This window comes from Dipodomys merriami, unplaced genomic scaffold (genome assembly GCF_024711535.1).
Source record: "Dipodomys merriami isolate MVZ:Mamm:240054 unplaced genomic scaffold, mDipMer1.0.p SCAF_45, whole genome shotgun sequence".
NCBI classification, from domain to species: domain Eukaryota; kingdom Metazoa; phylum Chordata; class Mammalia; order Rodentia; family Heteromyidae; genus Dipodomys; species Dipodomys merriami.
In genome coordinates, this window is record NW_027206013.1 from 4,235,740 (window position 1) to 4,261,478 (window position 25,739).

The window sequence follows — 25,739 nt, forward strand, 5'->3', positions numbered from 1 at the left end:
AATTTGAACTCAGGGCTTTGTGGTCATTAGGCAAAGCACTGTCATTTGCGCCACGTGCCCAGCTATAGTCTTTATTTTTATGTATGCTTTCTCTCTTACTCTCTATTATATGTAACAACATTCCTTCTCTTTATTGCTGGTTAATAGTCTGTGGGATGAATGTACTACAATTTATTTATCTACTTACTGTTGAGGGATTTTTGAAGGTTTCACTTTGAGGCAATTTTATATGCATTTTTTTTTATTGCATGCATGTAGAATTTCTGTTGGTCCAGAGTATAATTAGTGGATCAGAGAGTGTATTATATGTTTAGCTTTAACAAACCAGATTGCTTCTCAGAGTGGTTACTAGTTCTTACCTACATTTATATTGTTATTCTTTTCATTTTAACCATTCGGCCCAGAGTGGTAAAGGGGTTCTTTTGTGGCTTTGATTTTCGTTTGTGTTGTTACTAGTGAGATTAAGCACCTTTGTAAATGGCCTTGATTATTTTTTTTATGCCCTTTGAATATACTTTTTAAAATTGGTATATATGATTGTACATTGAAAAGATATTTGTTAGTTATATTCACTCTGTTTTTCAAAGTTTCTTGGTAGCTATTAAAGTCAAGAAGAAAAAAAATTCAGTTCTTTTTTAATGGTCTATTCTCCCAATCTGATCCTTAGTTAATTTATTTTTATTATCTGGCATCAATTGTGCAGGGAGGGATTTCATTATTGTGTATCCACACATTTACTCTGCTTTCCAATCTCTTTCCCATCTGTTTTCTTGTCTTTGTAAACAGGTTTCATAGGTGTGTATGGATTTGTGGGTGTGTGAGTATGTAAGTGTGTGTCCTGGGGCTTGAGCTCAGGGCCTGGGCTCTGTCCCTGAGCTGCTTAGCTCAAGGCTGGCTCTCTATTACTTGAACCCCAGCTCCACTTCCAGCTTTTTTGGTGGTTAACTGGAAATAAGAGTCTTACAGACTTTCTTGCCAGGTCTGGCTTCCAGCTAAGATTAAATCTCAACCTCTTGAATAACTAGGATTACAGCTGTTAGCTACCTACTTCCTTGTTCCATTTGAATAATTACAGTGATTGATTTGAACACTAACCTTCATCACTCTTCACTCTCCCTGCAGCCCAATCTCCCATCTAGCAAAAGAGTTGATTTACTTTGTTACTCAGGCCTCAAACTCCTGTACTCAAGCAATCTTGCTTCTGCCTTTCAAGTAGCAGGGATTACAGGCAATATAACTACGTTGTTACTATATTGTATACTTCATATTAAGCTTTTATTGATTGCCTGATTAATTGCCTCTGCATATATATATATATACCCACACAAATACATGCACATACATATACATGTATATATACATACACATATATACCATATATCATATTGAATAAATTTTTTGGGGGGGCGTGTTGGTTGTGGGGCCTGAACTCTGGGTCTGGGCACCGTCCCTCAGCTCTTCAACTCAAGGCTAGCACCCTACCATGTGAGCCACTTCTGGCAGTTTTCTGCTTATGTGGTGCAGAGGAATGGAACCCAGGGCCTCAAGCATGCGAGGCAAGCGCTCTACCACTAAGCCAACTTCCCAGCCCTGCACAAATTTTTTCTTAAACTTTATGAGAAAAATTGTAGACATACAGCCCTTACCTAATATTTTAGTATACATTTACTAAAAAACAATGATAGTTTCTTTTATAACTATAATTAATTGCAAATAATTACAAAATCAGGAAGTTAAAATTGATATAATGCTAGTATCTAAAATATAGACTTTGATTAAATTTCTCCACTTGTATTAATATTCACATTGAGAAAAGGGAAAAACACTTCATTTTTGGTCCAGTTTCCAATTCAGGATCAGATTACATTAAGTGGTCTTTGTTCTCCTTAAATTTGGCATAGTCCTTAATTCAGGAATTTAGAGCACAGACTAGTTATTTAGTAGACTCTCCTAACAAATTGGGTTTGTCAGCGTTCCCATGGGATCAAGTCTGGGTTATGAGATTTTGGTGGGGAGAGAGCAGACATGGCACATCCTTTCTGAAAACATATGGCTTCTCTTTGTTCTGGTACTGGGGACATATATTTGCTTGGTTACGGTGATGTTGGCTATATTTCTTTGCTGTCAGTTATTATGTTTGCTTTTGTAACAAATAAATAACTTTGTTGGAGATACCTTCTTTTTGCCTGTTTCCATTTTCGATATGTAAAAATTTTTTGATAATTATTTTTAGAATCATTTATTACAATGGTTTTTGCCAAATGGTAATTTAGTAATACCATCATTCCTTTTACAGATAGTAGTTGATATTCTATTCTAAGGAAGAGTTTTTACTTTCTCCCTCATCTATTTATTTGTTGATTTGGATTCATTGTTTCCTCTCCAGTGTTTTGTAAATTATATTAGCCATCACTTGATTTCATGCTTACATTGTCCCTGATTTGGCCAGGGACAAGGGCCAGGACCTTTCCGTGTGGCTCCTCTGTCTCTTTAGCATGTTTCTGTTATTTCTTTGAGTACTTCCTTGATTGTTGGCAGAGTAAGCTTTGTACTTTTCCAGGTTTCAATTAGACTTTGTTAATCTTGTAATAGAGGACCGAATTTTAAAACAAAGGTCTAGAAGTTAGATATGTTCATTATTTTTGGGACATGCACATGCATAGAAACATGCCCTGGGTACGGTGGATTACACCTGTGATCCAAACTTCTTAGGAGTCACAGAGAATGGGAGGATTTTGGTTAGAGGATAACCTATGCAAAAAATGAGCAAGACCCCATCTCAGCCAAGAAAAAGCTAGTCATGGTGGTTCTTGCCATTCACCCCAAATATGTGGGAAGAATAGATAAGATGATTGCGGTTCAAAGCTCAGGAGAAAAAGCACAAGATTCTATCTAAAATATAACTGAAGCATGCCAGGTGCTGGTGGCTCACGCCTGTAATCTCAGGAGGCTGAGACCTGAAGATCGAGGTTCAAAGCCAGCCTGGGCAGGAAAGTCCATCGGACTCTTACCTCCATTAAACCAGAAAACTGGAAGTGGTGCTGTGGCTCAAGTGGTAGAATGCTCTCCTTGAGCAGAAGAGCTGAGGGACAAAGCCCAGGCCCAGAGTTAAAGCCCCAATGACTGACTCCCCACCCACACCCCCAAAATAACTAAAGCAAAAATGTATGGGGGCGGGCTGGGAAGATGGCTCAGTGGTAGAGCGCTTGCCTTGCATGCCTGAGGCCCTGGGTTCGATTCCTCAGCACCACATAAGCAAAATGAAAAAAGCCGGAAGTGGCGCTGTGGCTCAAGTGGTAGAGCGCTAGCCTTGAGCTGAAGAGCTGAGGGACAGCGCCCAGGCCCAGAGTTCAGGCCCCACAACCGGACCCAAAAAATAAAATAAAAAAATAAGTAAAAAAAAAAAAATGTATGGGGGCATGGCTCAAGTGATCATTTTCTGTATAGCAAATACAAAGGCCCCTAATTCAAACCCAAGTTCTGCAAAAAAAAAAAAAAAAAAAAAAGATGAGTTTTGCTTATATTTCAATTCCAGTAGCATACAAGGTTTGCAACCTGTAGTTTGTAACATCTTTTTCCTTCAGTGCGAAACAGTCTGTTTAATATCTAGATTCTCGGATCTTAGGCTATACAGAAAATTGTTTCAGACTGCTCATCTGTAATGAGCAGGTGTGTGTGCGTGCGTGCGTGCTTGTGTGTGTATGTGTGTGTGTGTGTCTGGGCACTATCCCTGAGCTTTTTGCTCAAGACTAGAGCTCTGTCACTTGAGCCACAGCTCTACTTCCAGCTTTTTTTGATGGTTAAGTTTTGGAGACTTTTCTTGACCGAGTTGTTTTTCAACCAGGATCTTCAACTTCCTGAGTAGCTAGGATTACAGTCATAAGCTACCAGCACCAAGTTTTAAGCTTTTTCTTTTTTTTCTTACCATGTATATTTTTATTGTAAAAATACTGTAAGAGGGGTTACAGTTACATGAGTAGGGTAATGAGTACATTTCCTATCAAGCATTGTTACCTCTTCCTTTGTTTTTACTCTTTTTTTTTAAACAATAATTTGATCACCAGTTCTAGTATTCATAATGTTCATTTTCCTTTCAAAAGCTTATATTTTTAATCATCTTTATACAATATAGATAAATGTTACAAATGGTTTTTCTCAAGTGTGTTGTGATCTTTGAGGCAGACTAGCCTTTGCTCTTCCTAGGAGTTGTGTAGTTTAAACGTTTTTTTAAATTAAAATATTTTATTGTTATTATAAAGGTGATGTACAAAGGGGTTACAGTTATATAAATTAGGTAAAGAGTACATTTTTTCATCAGGCAAGAGTGGCTCATGCTTGTAATCCTAGCTGCTCAGGAGGCTGAGATCTGAGGATTGTGGTTTGAAGCCAGTCTGGGCAGAAAAGTCCCCAAGAGACTCTAGGAAACTCTATCTCCAATTAACTATTCATAAAGTAGAAGTAGAGCTGTGACTCACATTGGTAGAAAAAGAGCTCAGGAACAGCACCCAAGCACTGAGTTCAAGTCCCACAACCTACCAAAAAAAAAAAGTACATTTCTTTTTGGACAATGTCACCCTTTCTTTCGCATTGTCCCCATTTTTTCTCTTCCATCCTCAGTTCTGTAGTTTTTTGTTTACTTATTTTTTTTTGTCCATTGTGGGGCTTGAACTCAGGGCCTCGATGCTGTTCCTGAGCTCTTTTCTCATTGTTAGTGCTCTACCGCTTTGAGCCACAGCTCCACTTCTGGTTTTGAGTTGGTTAGTTGGAGATAAGAGTCTCCTGGAGACTTTTCTGCTTGGGCTGGCTTCAAACTGTGATCCTTAGATCTCAGCCCCCCTGAGTAGATAGGATTATAGATGTGAGCCATTAGGGGCTGGATCTGTAGTTTTAAATTTATGTATTACCTTGGTCTTCAAAAACTCAGCTGGGTGCTGGTGGCTCACGCCTGTAATCCTACCTACTCAGGAGGCTGAAATCTGAGGATCACGGTTCAAAGCCAGCCCGGGCAGGAAAGTCGGTGAGACTTTTATCTCCAATAAACCACTAGAAAACTGGAATTGGTGCTGTGGCTCAAGTAATACAGTGCTTGCCTTGAGCTGAAGAGCTTAGGGGACAATGCCTAGGCCCAGAGTTTAAGCCCCACAACCAACCAAAAAAAAAAAACCTCAACTTTTTTAAAATGTAAACTTGACTACTAGATAATTAGTTAAGCTAAGAAAGGTACATTTCATAGGAATTTTATTTAGATTTTAGTTCATAATTAAGTCACTTTGGAGCAGTGAAGATCATTTAACTATTTTTTTCTTTTTCTTTTCTTTTTTTTCTAGTCCTGGGGCTTGAACACAGGGCACAGCCATTGCCTTGAGCTTCTTTTTGGTCAAGGCTAGCACTCTACTACTTGAGCTCCAGCACTGCTTCTGGCTTTTTCTGTATATGTGGTACGGTACTGAGGAATCGAACTCAGGGTTTCATGCATGCTAGGCAAGCACTCTACCACTAAGCCACCTTCCCAGCCTGATTATTAACTATTAATGATTCTGCTCTCTTGAAAGTGTGAGTTGGCACTTTGTGTGGAAGTATGGAATGTGGTTTTGCTGAGATGATTCATGGTCCAAAGTCAGTCCTACATGACAAGGGTGATTTACATATGTGATTTTAGTATCTTAGCAAGATTTCCTATAAGCCATAAGGAGATTTTGTTAATGAATGTCTACCCAATGTGGTTTGCTGCTTACTAAAAATCAGAAAGTCTCCGTGTGATTATTAAACTCAGTTTGAAAGTCAAGAGCTTTGCTCATTCTTGAAATGCTTATTCTTGCTTTGTCTTAAATTTATTTTTATTTTCTGTTGTTTCTAGACCAAGAGCAATGATGACCTTTTAGCTGGAATGGCTGGAGGAGTAACAGTGACTAATGGTGTTAAAGGAAAGAAAAGCACCTGCTCATCTGCTTTACCTTCAGCATCTGCCCCTGTCATGACCACTGTGGAGAACAAATCCAAGATCAGCACTGGTAGGGGGCATGCCCTCTTGAGATGTCAGCCACCTTTTGTTTGTACAGGCACAGTGCATTCATATTTGAAGTGTTCCATCTAATTACAATATTTTAAAGCTAAGAAAAATATTCAAATGCGTATAAAATTGACACATTTTCATTGCCATTATCAATTCATAATCGGTTCTAGCTCCTGATATCCATCCTCCTCTTCTGTTACTTTTATTGATTGATTGTTGTTTTTGTTTGTTTGTTTTGGGTTTTTGAATCAGGTTCTTACTGTGTAGCTCAGGCTGGCCTTGAATTCATAATCCTTTTGTCTAATTCTCCTGAGTGCTAGGATTAAAGGTATGTGCCACCACACCTCGGCTGTTTATATATTTTTGCTATACAGGGGTCAAATCTAGGATTTAGTAAGATGTAGGCAAGTGCTCTACCACTGCATAATACTCCTTAAACGACTTGCTATTTTGAAACAAATTCCAGAGATATACTATTTTATTATGTTTGAAAGATAAGGATTCTTCTACAGCATAATCACAATACCACTTGAGTTCTTGAAAATAACCTTTAATCAGAACCAGCCTCTGTCCAGGATCTTGCTTAATGCTTTCCACAAAGCTGGGACCGTGGGTGCTCACCACTTTTTGGCTTGTTGGATACTATTTTTTTACCTCGAGTGACCTCAACCTGTGATTCTCTTAGTCTCTGCCTCCTAAGTAATTGAATCACAGGTGTATACTTCCACGCTTGACCTTCTTCCCCGTACCCCCCAACAAGCTTGGTTCATATGTGGTGGTTTGACCAAGCATCAGGAGGCACATTTCTTATGGTTGTTTCTCTTTCTGTTTTAGCCTTTGATTAATGGCTAGGATCATTCATTCCAACTCTCCAACCCTTTGTTTGTTCAGTAGCAGATGTTTTATTTTAGACTTAGTGTGGGTGATCAGTTAACCCGTTCTCCTTAGTTTAAAGAGGAATGCTACCATATTATACTTCTTAGATTTATAAAGACTTCCAGTTAACATAAAATCACATGATGAAACCCATTAATTTGTAAAGTTGTGCTGCTAATTGTAATAAAAAAGAAAAAAGGGTCATGTAAATTGTGATAAAGCCCAGAAAGGCTAGTTGGCCAACAGAATAGCAGATCCTGCTTTGTCATCCTGAAGGCTGTCAGCCTCTGTCATGTGTGTTAGACTTAGCCAGAACTTACCACCTGCCTGTCCCTATGTCTGTTTTTTTTTCCCCCCAGATCATGATATATTTTGGGGTGGGTTTTTTTTTTTGGCAGTTTTGGGGCTTGAACTCAGGGCCTGAGCACTGTCCCTAAGCTTTCAAGGTTAGCTCTCTACCACTTTGAGCCACAGCAGCACTTCCCATTTTCTGGTAGTTAATTGGAGATATGAGTTTCATGGATTTTCCTGCCTGGGCTGTCTTTGAACCATGATATTCATAAAAATACCACCGAACTCAGTGCCCAGGCCTTGAGTTCAAGCCCCACACTGACCAAAAAAAAAAAAAAAAAGGAAAACAGCAGGAAAGGAGAACCTCCCCACCCATGCTCTTGTAGGATGAGTAAGGCAGGATAAGCTGAGGTAAAACCACTATTTTACACACTGGAGTCAAACAGCCTTAGGAAGGTCATCAGGAGTAAGCAAAAGTATAGCATGAAAACTGAAGCTTAAGGCTGCTGACAGGCTGAACTGTGTCCCCTTGAAATACCTATGTTGAAGCCCCAGTGCCCATAATCTCAGAATGACATAATACTTTCAGACAGAGTACTGTAAAGAGGTGATTAAATTAGGATGGGGTTAAGGTAGTCCTAATCTAGTCTGAAGGAGATGAGAAGGCAGGATTGCCATGTGAAGATATACTGAGAAGGCAGCCATCTGCAAGCCAGGGAAAGAAGCTACAGGAAAATCAGACCTGCCCGTACTTAATCTTAGACTTAGTAGAATTCAAAATTAATTTTCAGGGCTGGGAGGGTGGCTCAGTGGTAGAGCACTTGCCTTGCATGCCTGAGGCCCTGGGTTCGATTCCCCAGCACCACATAAGCAAAAAGAAAAAAGCCGGAAGTGGCGCTGTGGCTCAAGTGGTAGAGCGCTAGCCTTGAGCTAAAAGAGCTGAGGGACAGCACCCAGGCCCAGAGTTCAGGCCCCATGACCGGACCCCAAAAAAAAAAAAGAAAATTTATTTTCTTGTCTGGGCTGGCTTCAAACTGCATCCTCAGATCTCAGCCTCCTGAATAGCTAGGATTTCAGGCGTGAGCCATCAGTGCCTGGCTCTTCTCTCTTCTTGTTTCTTTACTTCTCTTTTTCACTTCAGGCATGTTTATCCTTACTTTCACTCTGGATCCTTTTTGTTTGTCAATCATTCATAGATTTTTTTTCTTTTTGAAAAGGTTTTGATTTAGATATGAGGAATTAATTTTAGAAGATAAGTATAAAAGTTATACTAGTCCAGTTTGGATCACCATCTGCATTAGTTTGTTCTAGTCGTTTTTCTCTGCTTTTGAAATCTGCCACAGACTTCCTGCCCTGTTTTCATTACTGTTACTTGAGTGTCAGTCCTCTGACATTATGGTTTCTATTCCTGTGTATTCTGTGAAGTGAAATTTCTTTGCACTCATTTGGTCATCATTTTTGTGTTGTGTAGGTAACCTAGATTTTTGGTTCATTCTTTCATTGCTAACCTGTGATCTTCCTTCACCCTCTGTTTCTGCACTTAGTTTGCCACATGGCTGATCTTCGAATCATCTTCACTTGGTTTGCTCTATAACCTTTTGCCCTGGCCAAGTCTTTTAGGCACTATTTCCAGTTTTGAGTTTGTGTGTGTGTATTTTATTTTTAATGCTGCTACTAGGGTTTAAACTCAGAACCTGGACACTGTCCCTTAGCTTTCTCTTTCCTTTTTTAAAAATTAACTTTTAATTGTTATTATAAAGGTGGTGTACATAGGGGTTAGAGTTATATAAGTCAAATAATGAGTACATTGATTTTTGGACATTGTCACTCCTTCCCTCCCTCTCTCCCAGTTTTTCCCTCTTGTCTCCACCCACAAGTTATATAGTTTATTTTCAATATAGTGTCTAGTGAGTACCACTGCTACATTTGTTTACCCTTTGTCCCTCCATTTCTGTGTCCCCCATCTCGTTTCCATTTTTCTGAAATTCATTTTGATAATATTTGTCAAAGGCACATTGGCATTGGGCCTTTGTATTCCTTCCTTAAGAATATCCCTTAGCTTTTTTTTTTTTTTTTGTGCCAGTCCTGGGGCTTGAACTCAGGGATTGGGCACTGTCCCTAACTTTCTTTGGCTCAAGGTTAGTGTTCTACCACCTGAGCTACAGTGCCACTTCCGGCTTTTTCTGGAGATAAGAGTCTCATGGACTTTCCTACCCAGACTGGCTTTAAACCGCAGTCCTCAGGTCTCAGCCTCCTGAGTATAGGTATGAGCCCTAGTGCCCTGTTCCCTTAGCTTTTTCATTCAAGGCTAACATTCTACCACTTGAGCCACACAACTCTACTTCTGGCTTTTTAGTGATTAATTGGAAATAAGAATCTCCTGGACTTTACTGCTGGACTGCCTTTGAATCTCAGACTTCATATCTCAGCCTCCTGAGTAGCTAGGATTACAGATGTGAACCACCAGAATCTGGTTTAATAGGTATATCTTTTTAAACAGCTCTGTTGCGTTACATTTCACATTCCATGATATTTACCCTTTTTAAGTCTAAATTAGGTTAACAATTTTTTATGTTTTTTTAATTTACTTGTTTGTTTATTTATTTATTTTTGTCAGTTGTGGGGTTTGAACTCTGGGCCTGGGCACTGTCCCTTAGCTCTTCAGCTCAAGGCTAGTGCTCTACCACTTGAGTCACAGTGCCACTTAGGTTTTCTGAGTGGTTTATTGGAGATAAGAGTCTCACGGCTTTTCCTGCCAGGAGTGGCTTTGAACTGTAATCCTCAGATCTCAGCCTCCTAAGTAGATAAGATTATAGGCGTGAGCCACTGGCGCCGGCTTATAACAATTTCTTAATTGCTTATTAAAAGATGAATTACCTAGTTTTGAGGAAATTGAATGTTAAAGTAATGAGACTATAAGGTGAGATTGATGCAGGTCTATCATTGTGGGACATAGCTAAATCAGACCTGTCCATGAACTCTAAATCCATTTGTTGCTAATATTTTTGCTTTCAATCTTTGTTTTAAATATGTAGGCACAAGCTCGTCAACCAAGCGGAGCACTTCTGCAGGTAATAAGGAATCCAGTTCTACCAGAGAAAGATTACGAGAACGTACCCGACTAAACCAGAGCAAAAAGCTACCTTCTGCAGGCCAGGGAAATAGTGATGTGGCATTGGCAAAGCGTTCCCGAAGTCGCACTGCTACAGAATGTGATGTTCGCATGAGCAAGTCGAAATCAGACAATCAGATCAGTGACAAAGCTGCTTTGGAAGCCAAAGTGAAAGATCTCCTCACCCTGGCAAAAACCAAGGACGTGGAGATTTTACATTTGAGAAATGAACTTCGAGATATGCGTGCTCAGCTGGGCATTAATGAAGATCCTTCTGAGGGTGACGGAAAGTCTGAGGGGAAGGAAACCATCATTGCTCACCAGCCGACTGATGTGGAGTCCACTTTGTTGCAGCTGCAGGAACAGAACACAGCCATCCGTGAGGAACTCAACCAGCTGAAAAACGAGAACCGAATGCTAAAGGACAGATTAAATGCATTGGGCTTTTCCCTAGAGCAGAGACTGGACAATTCAGAAAAACTGTTTGGCTATCAGTCTCTGAGCCCAGAAATCACCCCTGGCAACCAGAGTGATGGAGGGGGGACTCTGACTTCTTCCGTGGAAGGCTCTGCCCCAGGGTCAGTGGAAGATCTCCTGAGCCAGGATGAAAATACCCTCATGGACCATCAGCACAGTAACTCTATGGACAACCTAGACAGTGAGTGTAGTGAGGTGTACCAACCCCTCACCTCCAGCGATGACGCCCTGGACGCCCCATCATCTTCTGAGTCTGAGGGCATCCCGAGCCTAGAGCGCTCTCGGAAGGGGAGCAGTGGGAATGCCAGTGAAGTGTCTGTGGCTTGCTTGACAGAACGAATTCATCAGATGGAAGAGAACCAGCACAGCACAAGTGAGGAACTTCAAGCAACCCTGCAAGAGCTGGCTGATTTACAGCAGATCACTCAAGAACTGAACAGTGAAAATGAAAGGCTCGGGGAAGAGAAGGTCATTCTTATGGAGTCCTTATGTCAGCAAAGTGATAAGTTGGAACACTTTAGTCGACAGATTGAATATTTCCGTTCCCTTCTAGATGAGCATCACATTTCTTACGTCATAGATGAAGATGTAAAAAGTGGGCGCTATATGGAATTAGAACAGCGTTACATGGACTTAGCTGAGAATGCCCGTTTTGAGCGAGAGCAGCTTCTTGGGGTCCAGCAGCATTTAAGCAACACTTTAAAAATGGCAGAACAAGATAATAAAGAAGCTCAAGAAATGATAGGTGCACTCAAAGAACGCAGTCACCACATGGAGCGAATTATTGAGTCTGAGCAGAAGGGCAAAGCAACCCTGGCAGCCACCTTGGAGGAGTACAAAGCCACTGTAGCTAGTGACCAGATAGAGATGAATCGCTTAAAAGCTCAGCTAGAGAATGAAAAACAAAAAGTGGCTGAACTGTATTCTATTCATAACTCTGGAGACAAATCTGATATTCAAGATCTCTTGGAGAGTGTTAGGCTAGACAAAGAAAAAGCAGAGACTCTGGCTAGTAGTCTGCAGGAAGATTTGGCTCATACCCGAAATGATGCCAATCGATTGCAGGACACCATTGCGAAGGTATTGTCTAAACAGATAAAAATTTGGCTGAGCATTATGCAGCTGCCTCATATACCACATGCTTATTAAGAACCAGAAATACTTAATGTGTCACAAACTTTTATTCAACTGTGTGTGTGTTTTTGTCGCTGTGCCTGTACTGGGGCTTGATCTTAGGACCTCAGGCTTCCTTAATTGGTTCTCTACCATATGTGCCAGGCCTCCAAACCAACTTTTTGCTAATTATTTGGGAATGGACTCTCATGGGATTCTCTGCCTGCGCTGGCTTTGAATAACCATCTTTCAGATCTCAGCTTTCCAAATAGCTAGATTACAGTCATGAGTCACCAAGGCCTAGCCTTTAAGCTAGTAGTATTTTTTAAAGCTCAGAAATTTTTTTCTTTTATTAGAATACTGTGAAAAGTATTCTTATAATATTGTCACTGCCACTCTTCATTGTTTTCTTACTTGTGGGAGAATGGGCTAGATTTATAAAACAGAAAGCTTTCTGCCTAGTTCTGGGTATGCCTATGGAGTGTGCCATGGAATTTTGTGTCCTTATCTATAGTCACTGTGGCATAAGATAATGCAGAGCTGGAGTTTCAATCTGCAGGACTGGCAATGCCCACTGCCTGTTGCCCAGCTATAGTGGCAGTTTTTCAAGTAGAGTTTTGCTAAAAGTAGAGGTGTGGCTCAAGTGGCAGAGTGTCAGCCCTGAACAAAAGAGTCAAAGAATAGCATCCAGACCCTGAGTTTAAGTCCCAATACTAGTAAACAAACAAAATTTCTTTGTAGTTGCTTGATTTGATATTGAAACTGTCACAAATACATCCTTTTTATAGGAGAACATATTTGTTAATCTCACCAAATGCAGCGATTAGTCCAACCTTTGGAAGAGGGAAACTTCTGAAATTCCCTCATAATTTGATTAAGTTCAATGATACATCAGTGTAATTTCAGTGATAGAGCAACAGTTTATGTAAAACATATTATGTAAAATCTTATATTAATGTAGAATAACATTTCATACTTTTAGTTCTGTTTTTCTTTTTTTTCTTTGGTGGCATAGTCTTGAGCTTGCTAGGCTGACACACTACCACTTGAACCATGCCTCTATCCCTACTTTTTGCTGATTATTTTGGAGATGGAGTGAACTTTTCTGTCTGTGCTGGTCTCCTACTTCAGTTCCCTCAAATATCAGCCTCCTGAGTAGCTAGGATTATAGTTGTGAGACTCTAGCCCTTAAACATTTTTTTTCCTTTTTTTCTGAGACTTGGACTCAAACTTGGTATCTGATGCTTCTGCTCATTGGATGGCTGGCTGTCTACCACCTGAGCCACACCTTCAACCCCTAAACATTTCTTTTAGTTCATGAGTAGCTGCTCATGCTTAACTTCTTCTTCTTCTTCTTTTTTTTAGGATTAAAAAAAGCAAGTTTATTAGCAAATATCTTGCAAGATATAGAAAAGATAGATGAGGGGCTGGGGAAGTGGCTCAGTGGTAGAGCGCTTGCCTTGCATGCCTGAGGCCCTGGGTTCGATTCCTCAGCACCACATGAGCAAAAAGAAAAAAAAGCTGGAAGTAGCATGAGGTGAAGAGCTGAGGGACAGCGCCCAGGCCCAGAGTTCAGGCCCCCACGACCGGACCCCCCCAAAAAAAGAAAAGATAGATAAGGAAACCTGACAATGAATTTTGAGATATACCAATGACATATTTGGGTCCTTTGTGGATCCTAACCATAGTAACTTGCTATAATATCTTTGATAAAATTGGCAAAGCTCAAACATGGACTGGATACTGAGTGATACTAAGAAATTAATTTATAAACTATTTAATGGCAACTCCTTTTTGTTGTTGTTCTTGTTGATCATGGGTATGAACTCAAGGCCTGTGCACTGTCCTTGAGCTATTTTCTCAAGGCTAGCACTCTACACTTTGAGCCACAGTGCCACTTCTAGTTTTCTGGAAGTTAATTGGAGATAAGAGTTTCACAGACTTTTCTCCCCGGGCTTGGCTTTGAACCATGATCCTCAGATCTCAGCCTCCTGATTAGCTAGTATTTACAGGCGTGGACTACCAGTGCTTGACTTGACAACTCCTTTGTACGACTACTTAAAGATAATAAAAATATTTTTAAAAAAGAAATTGCTTTTGAATGTTGTTATGGTCATATTAAGGAAAAATGTAGAAATAACTTGAATATATGTAGAAATAACTTGAATGACATGCAAATACCTATGGAAATAACATCATAAGGATAGTGGGCAGTGGGAGAAATGAATCAAACAACACAGACCATGTACTCAGTGACTTCGAAGCTGAGTTGTTGGTACACAGGAGTTTATTATTTTAGTCTCTACCATGCATCTTATTTATTCTGTAATAAAAAAGGGAAAAACTGTACACAGAAGATATAAACCATCTATTACAGCATTCAGAGATGGAAACTAGGGTGCTGGACATCCTAAAGGATTACATCATGCTTAACTTGTGTGGGTTTCAAATTTTTGAATTTATCTTAGATTCTCCCAAATCTGTTAATTTTTTATAGGTAGAAGATGAATACCGAGCCTTCCAAGAGGAAGCTAAGAAACAAATAGAAGATTTGAATATGACATTAGAAAAACTAAGATCAGAATTGGAAGAAAAAGAAACAGAAAGGAGTGACATGAAAGAAACCATCTTTGAACTTGAAGATGAAGTAGAACAGCATCGGGCTGTGAAACTTCATGACAACCTCATTATTTCTGATTTAGAGAGTAAGTAATGAGGGAACTTTTCACTTCTTTTGTCCTACCTTTAGAATACATACACATTTAGTAATAAGATAAAAAAGCCAGCCCAGCTGGCTTGCAGAAATACATACATATATAATGTAATTCATACGTAATAGACAAATCTTTATATGGATATTCCTTATATTGTTTTTGCAACTTTTTGTTAGTTTGCAATTGTGTCTGAATAACACATTAAATGTTTTTGTGTATTGTTAAATTTTGTCATATGGTCACAAACTTGAAGTTACTATACATATATAGTTGACAAGGAGTATGGAGATAGCCCTTTTCCATTCACTAGTTACAGCTTCTTAAACTTTTGGTGTACTTGCTGCTCCTTTGGGCTCTGCCACGTTATTTTTTTTTAATTGCTATTGTAAAGACAATCTACATTGGGGTTAGAGTTACATAAATTAGGTAATGAGTACATTTCTTTCTGGGCAGTGTCACCCCTCCCTTCTCTCTCCCAGTTTTTCCTTCTGGTCCCCATCTATAAGTTGTATATTTCATCTTCAACGTAGTATCTAGTGAGTATCACAGTTGCATTTGTGCACCCTACTTTATTGTTTCTTGACAGAGGATTGATTGGAATAAATCATGGAGCCCCATCCCATATACTATGAATGCATGGAAATTTGAATTGTGGCAGAATGGGTCATTTCTTTGAAGCCCTCACTGTAAACTGTGGCTGTTCTAAGCTCTCGCTAGCTGATCTAGCATCTGCAGGTTCAATCTCTAGAAGCCTTTGTAACTAAAGCAGCCAACTTCAACTGTGTCTCTGAGATGATGTAATCATTAAAATGCACTGTCTCATGTACAGCCTTACAAAACTTGAGTCTAGCACTTATGTTTAGTCTTGTTATATTTAGTTTTTGAATTGAGAAGAATTATTTAATTCTACTTCATATAAGAAAGTGGTTCTAAAGTTTTTTAAATGAGCTTGTAAGCTTGTTTTGCTTTGAATGGGGGAAGAGTGACATCTTGTGGTAGTTTGAGCAATAGCCAGAAAAATGTTGGGTGATCAAGATTCCCGGGTTGAAAATACAAATCACATTATGTTTATTTTAGCTGTCTTTTTTTTTTTTTCCTTTTATTTTTTGGAGGTTGGGATGAACCCAGGGTGTTACGTTTGCTAGGAAGTGCTTTGCCACTGAGCTACATTGTACTCTGTTATGCAGATTTTAATTGGGAAGTAACTGCAAACCCTAAAGTTTTTAGCCACAAATCAGTATGATGACAGAAAGCTGTAATCCTAATTATGTGGAAGGTTGAGATTGGGAGGATCACAGCTCTACACCAGGCTAGGCAGAAAAGTCTAGGAGACTCCCATCTCAGTGGAAGTAACTGGAGATTATGCAGCAACCTCATCCCAGCTATAAAACAGGCAGTTCATGGTACAGGCTTGCACTTTGGAAAGGAAGTGAGCCTTTACCTCAAAAGTAAAAGTATAGCCAGGCACTGGTGGCTTATTCCTGTAATCCTTGCTACTCAGGAGTAGCAAGTACATCTTTTGGATGTACACCTTCATTGGAATTATAAGTATGTGGTGCCATACCTGGCTTGTTTGTTGAGTTACTTGATCAGAAGATGGAAGTTTTCAGGTAAAGAAATCAGAGACTCCCATGTCTAATTTGCTAACAAAATGCTAAGTTTGAGGCATGACTGAAGTGGGAGAGTGCTTGCTGAGCCAGAATGTAAGATCTTGATTGAGTTCACAACCTGGTACCAGCATGAAAAAGAAGTATTGCACAAAAAAACTAGAGAAAATAATACGCAGAAATAGAATTTCTGTCTCACAAGCATGGGGCTCTGAGTTCAAACTTCCTATCTTTTTTTCTTTCAGCCATATAGCTTATCTTTTTAAAGTTTTGATATGAAAAGTTCATATATGAAAGAAATAAGTTGTTATTACCTACCACCTATATTAGACAGTTGTTAGCATTTTACATTGCTTCTCTTGAGTGTGTTTAACCAACAATATGTTGTAGACCTTGTGACACTTAAGCCCTACATATTTCAACATGACACTAAAAAATTTCTCCTTGTAACCACAACACTATAATCACATCTAATAAAATTAGCCCATAGTGGGTGGGGGGTGGGAGGGTGGGAGGGTGGGAGATGGGAAGGGATGGGAAGGGGAAACAAAGGAGAGCCAATAAGAAACGTACACATTGTCTTGCTCATGTAATTGTAACCCCTCTATATGGTATTTTCACAATAAAAAAAATTAGCCCATATTTACGTTTTTTCTTACCTTATAATGTCTTTTTTTTTTTTTTTTTTTTCTGGTTGGTTGTGGGTCCTGAACTCTGGGCCTGGGCGCTATCCCTCAGCTCTTCAGCTCAAGGCTAGCGTTCTACCACTTGAATCACAGTGTCACTTCCAGCTTTTTCTGCTTATGTGGTGTTGAGGTATTGAACCCAGGGTCTCATGCCTGCAAGGCAAGCACTCTACCACTGAGCCACCTTATCAGGCCTCTCCTCTCTTCCTCCCTCCCTCCCTCTCTCTCTTTCCTCTCTTCCTCCCTCTCCCTCTCCCTCTCCCTCTCCCTCTCCCTCTCCCTCTCCTCTCTCTCCCTCCCCACCCCCCCCCCCCTCTCTTTTGGATGTACACCTTCATTGGAATTATAAGTATGTGGTGCCATACCTGGCTTGTTTGTTGAGATAGAATCTCATTAGTTTTTCTCTGGCTGATCTCAAACTGAACTTCACCTTCCTGGTAGCTGGGACTGTAGATATACATACAGCACCATACTCAGCCTCATAGCTTTATTTTTAAGAAATTTATTTGGTGCTAGGGATCAACTCTTGTGCCTTTTGCTTGCTAAGAAAGTATTCTACCACTAATCTACACTCTATTGTTTTTCTAAAATAAGAAATGGGAGCCAGGCACCAGTGGATCGTGCCTCTAACTCTAACTACTCAGGAGGCTGAGGTCTGAGGATTGTGGCTCAAATCCAGCCTGGGTAGGAAACTCTGGGAGACTCTTATCTCCAATAAACTACTTAAGAAATGCTGGAAGTGGAGCTGGGCTCAAGTGGTAGAGTGCTTGCCTTGAGTAAAAGAAGCTCAGGGAGGGTGCCCAGGCCCAGAGTTCAAGCTCCAGGACTGGCAAAAAAGAAAAAGAAGTGGGCTCTAAATGAATTTTGCACATTGTGTTTACTTGTTGAATCTTTGTGGTTTGGGTGTTACTTTTATTCCCCTTGAGAACTCTTGAATTTAAGTTAGGTATTAAGTCATCATGCTATAGGAACTTGATGATAGAAAATAGTTACTTGAGAAATCAGAATTTTCCTCTTTGGGATGTTTTTTTTTGGGGGGGGGGTCCGGTCATGGGGCCTGAACTCTGGGCCTGGGCACTGTCCCTCAGCTCTTCAGCTCACGGCTAGCACTCTACCACTTGAGCCACAGCGCCACTTCCGGCTTTTTTCTTTTTGCTTATGTGGTACTGAGGAATCGAACCCAGGGCCGCATGCATGCAAAACAAGTGCTCTACCACAGCCACCTTCCCAACCCATCTTTGGGATGTTTTTAACAACTGTCACTATAAATCAATTTTAGAATTTACAAAATCATCATCCCAGAAGAAATCTTTTTGTTCATTGGCAGTAATTACTTAGCTGCCCCAGATAAATTCTTGACTTTGGAATTAGTGGATAGGATTTTAATGCAGCTGTTTACTGAATGTGGAGGAAAATATGCTTTTAATAAATGAACAAATGGCAAGTCTTAACAGAGAAATAAAAACTTCAAGAAGGACCAAATAAAAGTTCTAGAACTGAAAAATTTAACATCTGCTATAAAAGTTTACTGAGTCATTTATACATCAAATTAAAGGTAGAGAGGAGCCAGTGACCTGTCAATATATCAATAGATATTTTCCAGTTTGATGAATAGGAAGAAAAAAGGTTGAAGAAGATAGAGTATTAATGACTTATGTAATGATTCATGTACTTAGAGACCCAGGAGGCTTCAGATCATGTGGGCACCACACTGTAGTCCTGACCTGTGTAGTCCTGCTCCTTCCCGCCCCCCAGTACAGTAACTGGCCAAAGGCTCTGCTGCTGACACACACAGCGTTGCCACCTTGCAACAAACATGATGGGGGGGAAAGGGGGAGGGAGGATGAATCTATTTTGTTGTTGGGACCAGACTGCCTTCTTTATGTGGTTTTCTCTTCAAGACCATATGGCAGCCTGCAATCATTTTAGGTACTAATTCACTTTTTTCTGACACTAAAGTCAAGCTAGAAGTCCTGGCACTTTGTTTCACTCCATTTAGGAACTGGGCTCAGCAAGAGGCTGGAGGGCAAATGAGCTAGCACCCTACAGCTGGATAGTAAGGTTCTGACTTCTGGTATTCCTTTAGCACCATGGCTTTCTGCAGTTTGTGTGTGTGTGTGTGTTGGTATGTGTTGGTGTGTGCTGGTGTGCCAGTCCTGGGCTTGAACTTAGGGCCTGGGCTGTCCCTGAGCTTTTTTGCCCAAGGCCACTGCTCTACCAATTGAGCCACAGCTCTACTTCTAGCTCTTTTGGTGATTAAGTGGAGATAAGAGTCTCACAGCCTTTCCTGCCCGGGCTGGCTTTGAATCACAATCCTTTGGTCTCAGCCTCCTGAGTAGCTAGGATTATAGCATGAGCCACCAGTGCTCTGCTCTCTGCAGTTCTTTTAGTTAGTCCCCATGCTCACCACGCTGACATTCTCCTCTCTCCAAAGTTTGATGGGAACATCATTACCCAGAGCTTCATTTTTCTCTTCAATTTTATTCTGTTTGAATGCTCTCCATTCCCAATTCCATATGCTTTTTGTTGTTGTTGGTTGTGGGGCCTGAACTCTGAGTCTGGGCGCTGTCCCTTAGCTTTTCAGCTCAAGGCTCTACTACTTGAGCCATAGCGCCACTTCCAGCTTTTTTTGTTTATGTGGTGCTGAAGAATCAAACCCAGGGTTTATTGCATGCAAGGCAAACACTCTACCACTGAGCCACCTTCCCAGCCCCATAGGCTTTTTTATATTTCAGAAATTCCTTAAGTTACTTACCTGTTGATGGGACCCTGCCCTATACCTATCTCAGTTTTATGTTAGGTTCACTGTAATTTCTTCTATCACTAAGAGTTTAGGAAGGAGAGGAAGGGAGTATATGTATGGTCTGGAATTGGATATTGTACTTGTGTTTTTATATCAGATCTTTCCTATTAAATTCTAGAGCTGGTGATAACCTGTGAAAGCCAGGTTTACTCAGTGTATTGCTTATACAATTTTTTGTAGTGTACCAATAAAAATTTAAAAGTGTAGCACCAACTCAGTAGTCTACTCCTAGAAACTTGTCTTCCAGAAGATCTTCCACATTTATAGATGTTTGCACAGATATAGAAGCTTGTTGCAGAACTGCTTGTTAGGACAGAATTTGGAAACTTGCTATATTTTCAGGAATTGTGATCTAGTTAATAACCCATGAGAGTAGTGTACCCTACTTTGGCTACCATTTCACTAGTGAGGATAAATCTCTGTATATATTGGCTATAAAATAAAGCCAGGCACAGGACAGATACATACAAAATTTTATAATTTAAAATAAATGAAAGGTGTTGTTTTTTTTTTTGTTGTTGTTGTGACACTGGAATTCAACTCAGGGCTTGCTAGATGAGACATATCTGTAGTATTTTTTCTTTAGTTATTTTTTTAGGTAAGTTCTCACATTTTTGCCTGGGCCAGACTCAGACTACCATCCTGCTACCTGTGTCTTTCCATGTAGTTGGGATCACAGGCAGGTACTACCATGCATTCATGGCTCTTTGGTTGAGATCGTTTCTTGTTAACTTTTTCCATCTCTGCCTCCTGAGAAGCTGGGATTATATGTGTGAGGCTTTTAAAAAGTTTAATCATAAGTAAATAAATGTAATAATAACACTAAAACACAGCCAGATATGCTAATATTCTTTAAGAAATGGTAGTTGCTATGTATTAAGCAATACAGTAAATACCTTGGTAATACTCAGAAAAACTCTGACTACTTGAGCAGGACTGAAGCTCTTAAAGCACTGATTTGGGTCCTATTAGTAATTTAAAATGGGCCATCTTTTTCCTTTTATTGGAATTGTTCTTTAAATAATACTGAACAATTGTGTGAGGATGCTCATGTTTATAATAAATTTGAAATGATTTTAACTGATTATTGAAACTTGCTGAAGCAAATTGTGATGCGTTTATTTGATGAAATATTCTGTACTCATGAGTATAGCTTTATTGATAACAGTGTCCATTATAATACTAGCCAGACAGCTAAGAGAAAGGTTCCTTAAGCCCAGGAATTTGAGGCTAATCTGGCTAATTTAACAACAGTGATTTAAAGAGAAGAAAAAAAAAGCAAGACAAAGCTGAAGTAACATAAGAACTCAGAAAGGCTCAAATGCAAATAATGAATTATCTTTTTGTTACTCTTATTGTTTTCTATTTTCCAGGCCTATATGTGTGTGTGTATTATCAGTAATAGTGCTTGAATAATAGTGCTTGAACTAAGGACCATGAGCTCTTTCCCTTAGTTTTTTCATTCAAGACTGGTACTCTATCTACCACTTGAGCTACACTTCTATTTCCAGATATTTGCTGGTTAATTAGAGATAGAAGCCTTTTGAATTTGTTTCCTCAGGCTGATTTCAAACCATGATCCTCAGATATCAGCCTCCTGAGTAGCTAGGATTACAGGCATAAGCCACCAGCATCTGGCTTTTCCAGGCTTTTTATTGTGAATTATTAGAATGGAAAAAAAAAACTACCTACTTTTTGTGGAAAAATAAAGTTGAGTTATAAAACTTAAAATTAGCTGGGCCCCAGCTACTCAGGAGGCTGAGATCTGAGGATCTTGGTTCACAGCCAACCTATGCAGGAAAGTCCTTGAGACTCTTATCTCCAATAAACCACCAGAAAACTGGTGTGGCTCTGTGGCTCAAGTGGTAGAGCACTCAGCTTGAGCCGAAGAGCTGAGGGACTGTCCCCAGGCCCAGAGTTCAAGCCCTACAACCGACAAAAAACAATAAGCCCCCCCCCAAAATTAAAATTAGCATATAGTTCATTTGAAACTTACCTGTCTTTTTTCTGTGTCAAGAGTCTTGGGTTGAAGATAAAACTGTCCAGGTGTCTGACACACTACCTACCCTGCCCCTAAACTTATTGATATTGTTTATTCTTGTTCTTTCCCTTCCTCTAAAAATAACATATGGAGTTCACTTGGAATTAAAAATCTCTCTAAGCATGGTCCAGTCCCCTGTGGGTTTTCTGGGCATTCAAACGGCAAGAAAGGTTGTTATGGATTTTATGTCCCCAAGAGTTACAGGTTGAGCTTGTGCCTATGGTAACTGCATGATTGATAGGTAGAGCTTAGAGGATTACTCTTGATTTGTCATAAAAAGATTATGAGTTCCATTATTATTAAATTGTTATGAGTTTTATTATTAATCAGGCTCAGAATTGTTTACAAAAAAGTTAGTTTAATAATGAGAATAGCATTTTATCTGATTTTTAGAATAAAAACACTGTAAAAGTAGAAGTAGAATTTGTAATTGAAAAAAAAAAGATACATTTCTGTTCTATGCTAGAATTTGAATTGAAGACAGTAGGTGGCAGTGTCCCTCACACTAGGCAAACTGGAGAGGCAGGAAATTACATTTAGAGGTTCCAGAGTTAAGAGTGAGACCATTTGGGACTACTAATGGTACTAGGTTAGATGGTGGTTTTGTTAAGTAGTCTTCAAAACAAGAACGTAAATATAAACTCGTGTGTGTGTGTGTGTGTGTGTGTGTGTGTGTGTGTGTGTGTGTGTGTGTGTGTGTGTTGGGGCTTTAACTTAAAGCCCATGTGTTGTGTTTTTTTTTTAATTCAAGTCTAATACTGTGTCCTTTGTTAAGTAGTCTTCAAAACAAGAATGTAAATATAAACTCGTGTGTGTGTGTGTGTGTGTGTGTGTGTGTGTGTGTGTGTGTGTGTGTGTGTGTGTGTGTGTGTGTGTGTGTGTGTGTGTGTGTGTGTGTGTGTGTGTGTGTGTGTGTGTGTGTTGGGGCTTTAACTTAAAGCCCATGTGTTGTGTTTTTTTTTAATTCAAGTCTAATACTGTGTCCTTGAGCCACAGCTCCACTTCTGGCTTTTTAGTGGAGGTCAGAGTCTTTTTAGAAGATCAAAGTCAGCTTTTTCTGCTTATGTGGTGCTAAGGAATTGAACCCAAGGCCGCATGCATGCAAGGCAAGCACTCTACCACTGTCTTGTCATTTTTAATAATGCATATTTCATAGGGAAAATAGAGACACTTTTACTATTCTTCATTTCTATTTAAATATGTCCACTGGCTGCCAGATTTCCTTCTAATTTGAAAGGAATGCAATAATAATAATATAACACTAGCACTGAAGAATATGCTTGTAAGAATAATGGGGTATGTGAATCCTATGCCCATGAAGTTGGAAGTTGGTAAAGAGAAAAGATAAGAACAAGAGAAATTGAATGACAGGGCTGGGAAGGTAGCTCAGTGGTAGAGCACTTGCTTTGCATGCATGAGGCCCTGGGTTTGATTCCTCAGCACCACATAAGCAAAAAGAAAAAAAAAAACCAGAAGTGGTGCTGTGGCTCAAGTGGTAGAGTGCTAGCCTTGAGCTGAAGAGCTGAGGGACAGCGCCCAGGCCCAATGACATTTAGAAATTTATGATCAGTCTAAATGTCTTAAAATGTCATTTAGAAGCTGGATGCTGGTGGCTCATGCCTGTAATTCTCAGGAGACTTGAGATCTGAGGATTGCAGTTCAAAACTAGCCTAGGCAGGAAAGTCTGTGAGACTCTTATCTCTAATAAGCCATCAGAAAACTGAAAGGGCCCTGAAGAACTGAGGGACAGCACCCAGGCTCAGAGTTCAAACCCCACGACAGACAAAAAAACCCTCCTCCACAGTATAACCCCTGCTTTCACTGTATTTGATGTCAGTATAATTTGTGGAGGGGAAGGGGAAAAACAAATTGTTTAAATAGGGATACAGATGGACCCATTGCAACAATGAGATGTACAAGTCGTTATGTCAAAAACGAACTTTACAACTTTCGTGGGGGGGGGGGGAGGGGGCAAGGAGGATTGGGTGGGGGGGCGGGGGGGAGGATGGGAAGGGATGGGAAGGGGAAACAAAGTAGGAGGCTACAATGCTTGATAAGAAATGTACTCATTATCTTGCCCATGTAATTGTAACCCCTCTGTACAGTATTTTCACAATAAAAAAAAGAAATTAAAATTAAAAAAAGGAAAGCGCTTTTTAACAAATTTCAAAAGAAATTACACCCTAATATATTTTTGTGTACCTACTTGTTATAAAACGTCATTTGTATATAAATAAAAGTGTAACTTTCAGTTTCAGCTTTGGTCTTTATTCTTTCTCTATGTGTGATACTATCATCCAAACCCTGAGTTCATTCATGGTTAGGTTTAAGGAGCCAAGTTCCCTCGCTCGTTTCAGAGCCATTCTTACCTGTGGCATGGTGAAGCACAGGTGTCTTGCCCATAACTAGATGGATGGGCCCAATTTGGACCTCAGTTTCCAGTTTAAATGACCTTTGGAGTGGTTTGTACTTCAGACACACTTTGTTTTGGTGGTTCTCATGTTTGAGTGCATGGCTTTTATGCTTACTAGGAAGCATTCTACTGCTTAAGCCATGTCTCTAGTTCTTTTTTAATATGGATATTTTTGAGCTAGGGACTTTGCTTTTTGTTTTACCCTTCTTATCATAAGCTGAGATGATACTTGTATACTACCACACTGTTGAGATGATTCTCCTGAACATTTTAAACTGTATTGACCTCAGATAGTGATCTTCCTGATAGTAGTTCCCCAAGTATCTAGGATTACAGTATAAAGCATGGCAACCAGCTGAGACAAACTTTTAAAGTTTAATCCTTTGCATATATATGTTTTTAATGTTTTCAGCACTTAGAAAAAACGTTTGGCAAAAAATTGGTACCACAGGGTTTTTTTTGAATGAATACTTTTTATTAATTAATACTTAAAAATTTTATTTTATTTTATTTTTTTATTTTTTATTTTTTTTTATTGTGAAAATACTGTACAGAGGGGTTACAATTACATGGGCAAGATAATGAGTACATTTCTTATCAAGCATTGTAGCCTCCTCCTTTGTTTCCCTCCCATCCTCCTCCCGCCCCCCCCCCCCCACCCAACCTTCCTCCCCCTACTTTTAATTTTTTTAAACCTTGACTTTGTTAAAATTTTTTCTTGGGGAAGTGGCGCTGTGGCTCAAGTGGTAGAGTGCTTGCCTTGAGCTGACAATCTGAGGGACAGCACTCAGGACCAGAGTTCAAGCCCCATGATCAACAAAAATAAATAAATAAAATGAATAAAACAATTTCTTTTGGGGCTGGGAAGGTGGCTCAGTGGTAGAGTGCTTGCCTTGTATGCATGAGGCCCTGGGTTTGATTCCTCAGCACCACATAAGCAGAAAAAGCCGGAAGTGGCGCTATGGCTCAAGTGGTAGTTTGATTCCTTTTATATCAGTAATGTATATGTTCCTAACAACTAACTTCAGTTAACTTTTTGTTGCAGAATTAATATACTTAGGAAGTAAGCTAGAAACCATAATTATAACTTGGTATATTTCTTAGAAGTAATGTTGCTGAATACTTGTATTGAACATGCCTTTTTACTTTAAAAATTCTGAATTAAGAATAGTCTTCAGGCAAGACAATTTATTTGCATGTATACATACCTCCTTCTCCATATGTATGTGCATATATATGTATATATATATTTAATATAGTGCTAAGAATATTAAAACTTTTGTGGTCTTTGCAGACACAGTTAAAAAGCTCCAGGACCAAAAGCATGACATGGAAAGAGAAATCAAGACACTCCACAGGAGACTTCGGGTAAGATAAACTTGTTAGGAAACAGTTTTCTGCAATTTGAGATGTGGTCATTAATCTATCATTTACCTTAAGCTGTAAATACAGTGTAATATGGGTCCCATTGGGCTTTGAGTAGATGGTAAATGCTATCATTTCAAGTTGGTACTGGTGCTAGATTTGGGGTAGAAGAAAGTACTAGTAATTTATGAGTGAAGGTTTTAGGGGGATAGATTTAGGAATCTTGTA

At 39.6% G+C, this 25,739-nt stretch overlaps 1 protein-coding gene across 5 annotated transcripts in view; it reads left to right on the top strand.

Moving 5' to 3' along the window:
- The window catches only part of Specc1l (sperm antigen with calponin homology and coiled-coil domains 1 like), a 148,134-nt gene that overhangs the window by 47,055 nt on the left and 75,340 nt on the right, over nucleotides 1-25,739 (top strand). For all 5 annotated transcript variants that reach the window (XM_069994420.1, XM_069994421.1, XM_069994422.1 and 2 more), the window contains 4 exons: nucleotides 5,858-6,011; nucleotides 10,216-11,849; nucleotides 14,380-14,587; nucleotides 25,441-25,514. In XM_069994420.1, coding sequence (XP_069850521.1) covers nucleotides 5,858-6,011; nucleotides 10,216-11,849; nucleotides 14,380-14,587; nucleotides 25,441-25,514 — 2,070 coding nt within the window. The remainder of the gene's footprint in view (nucleotides 1-5,857; nucleotides 6,012-10,215; nucleotides 11,850-14,379; nucleotides 14,588-25,440; nucleotides 25,515-25,739) is intronic.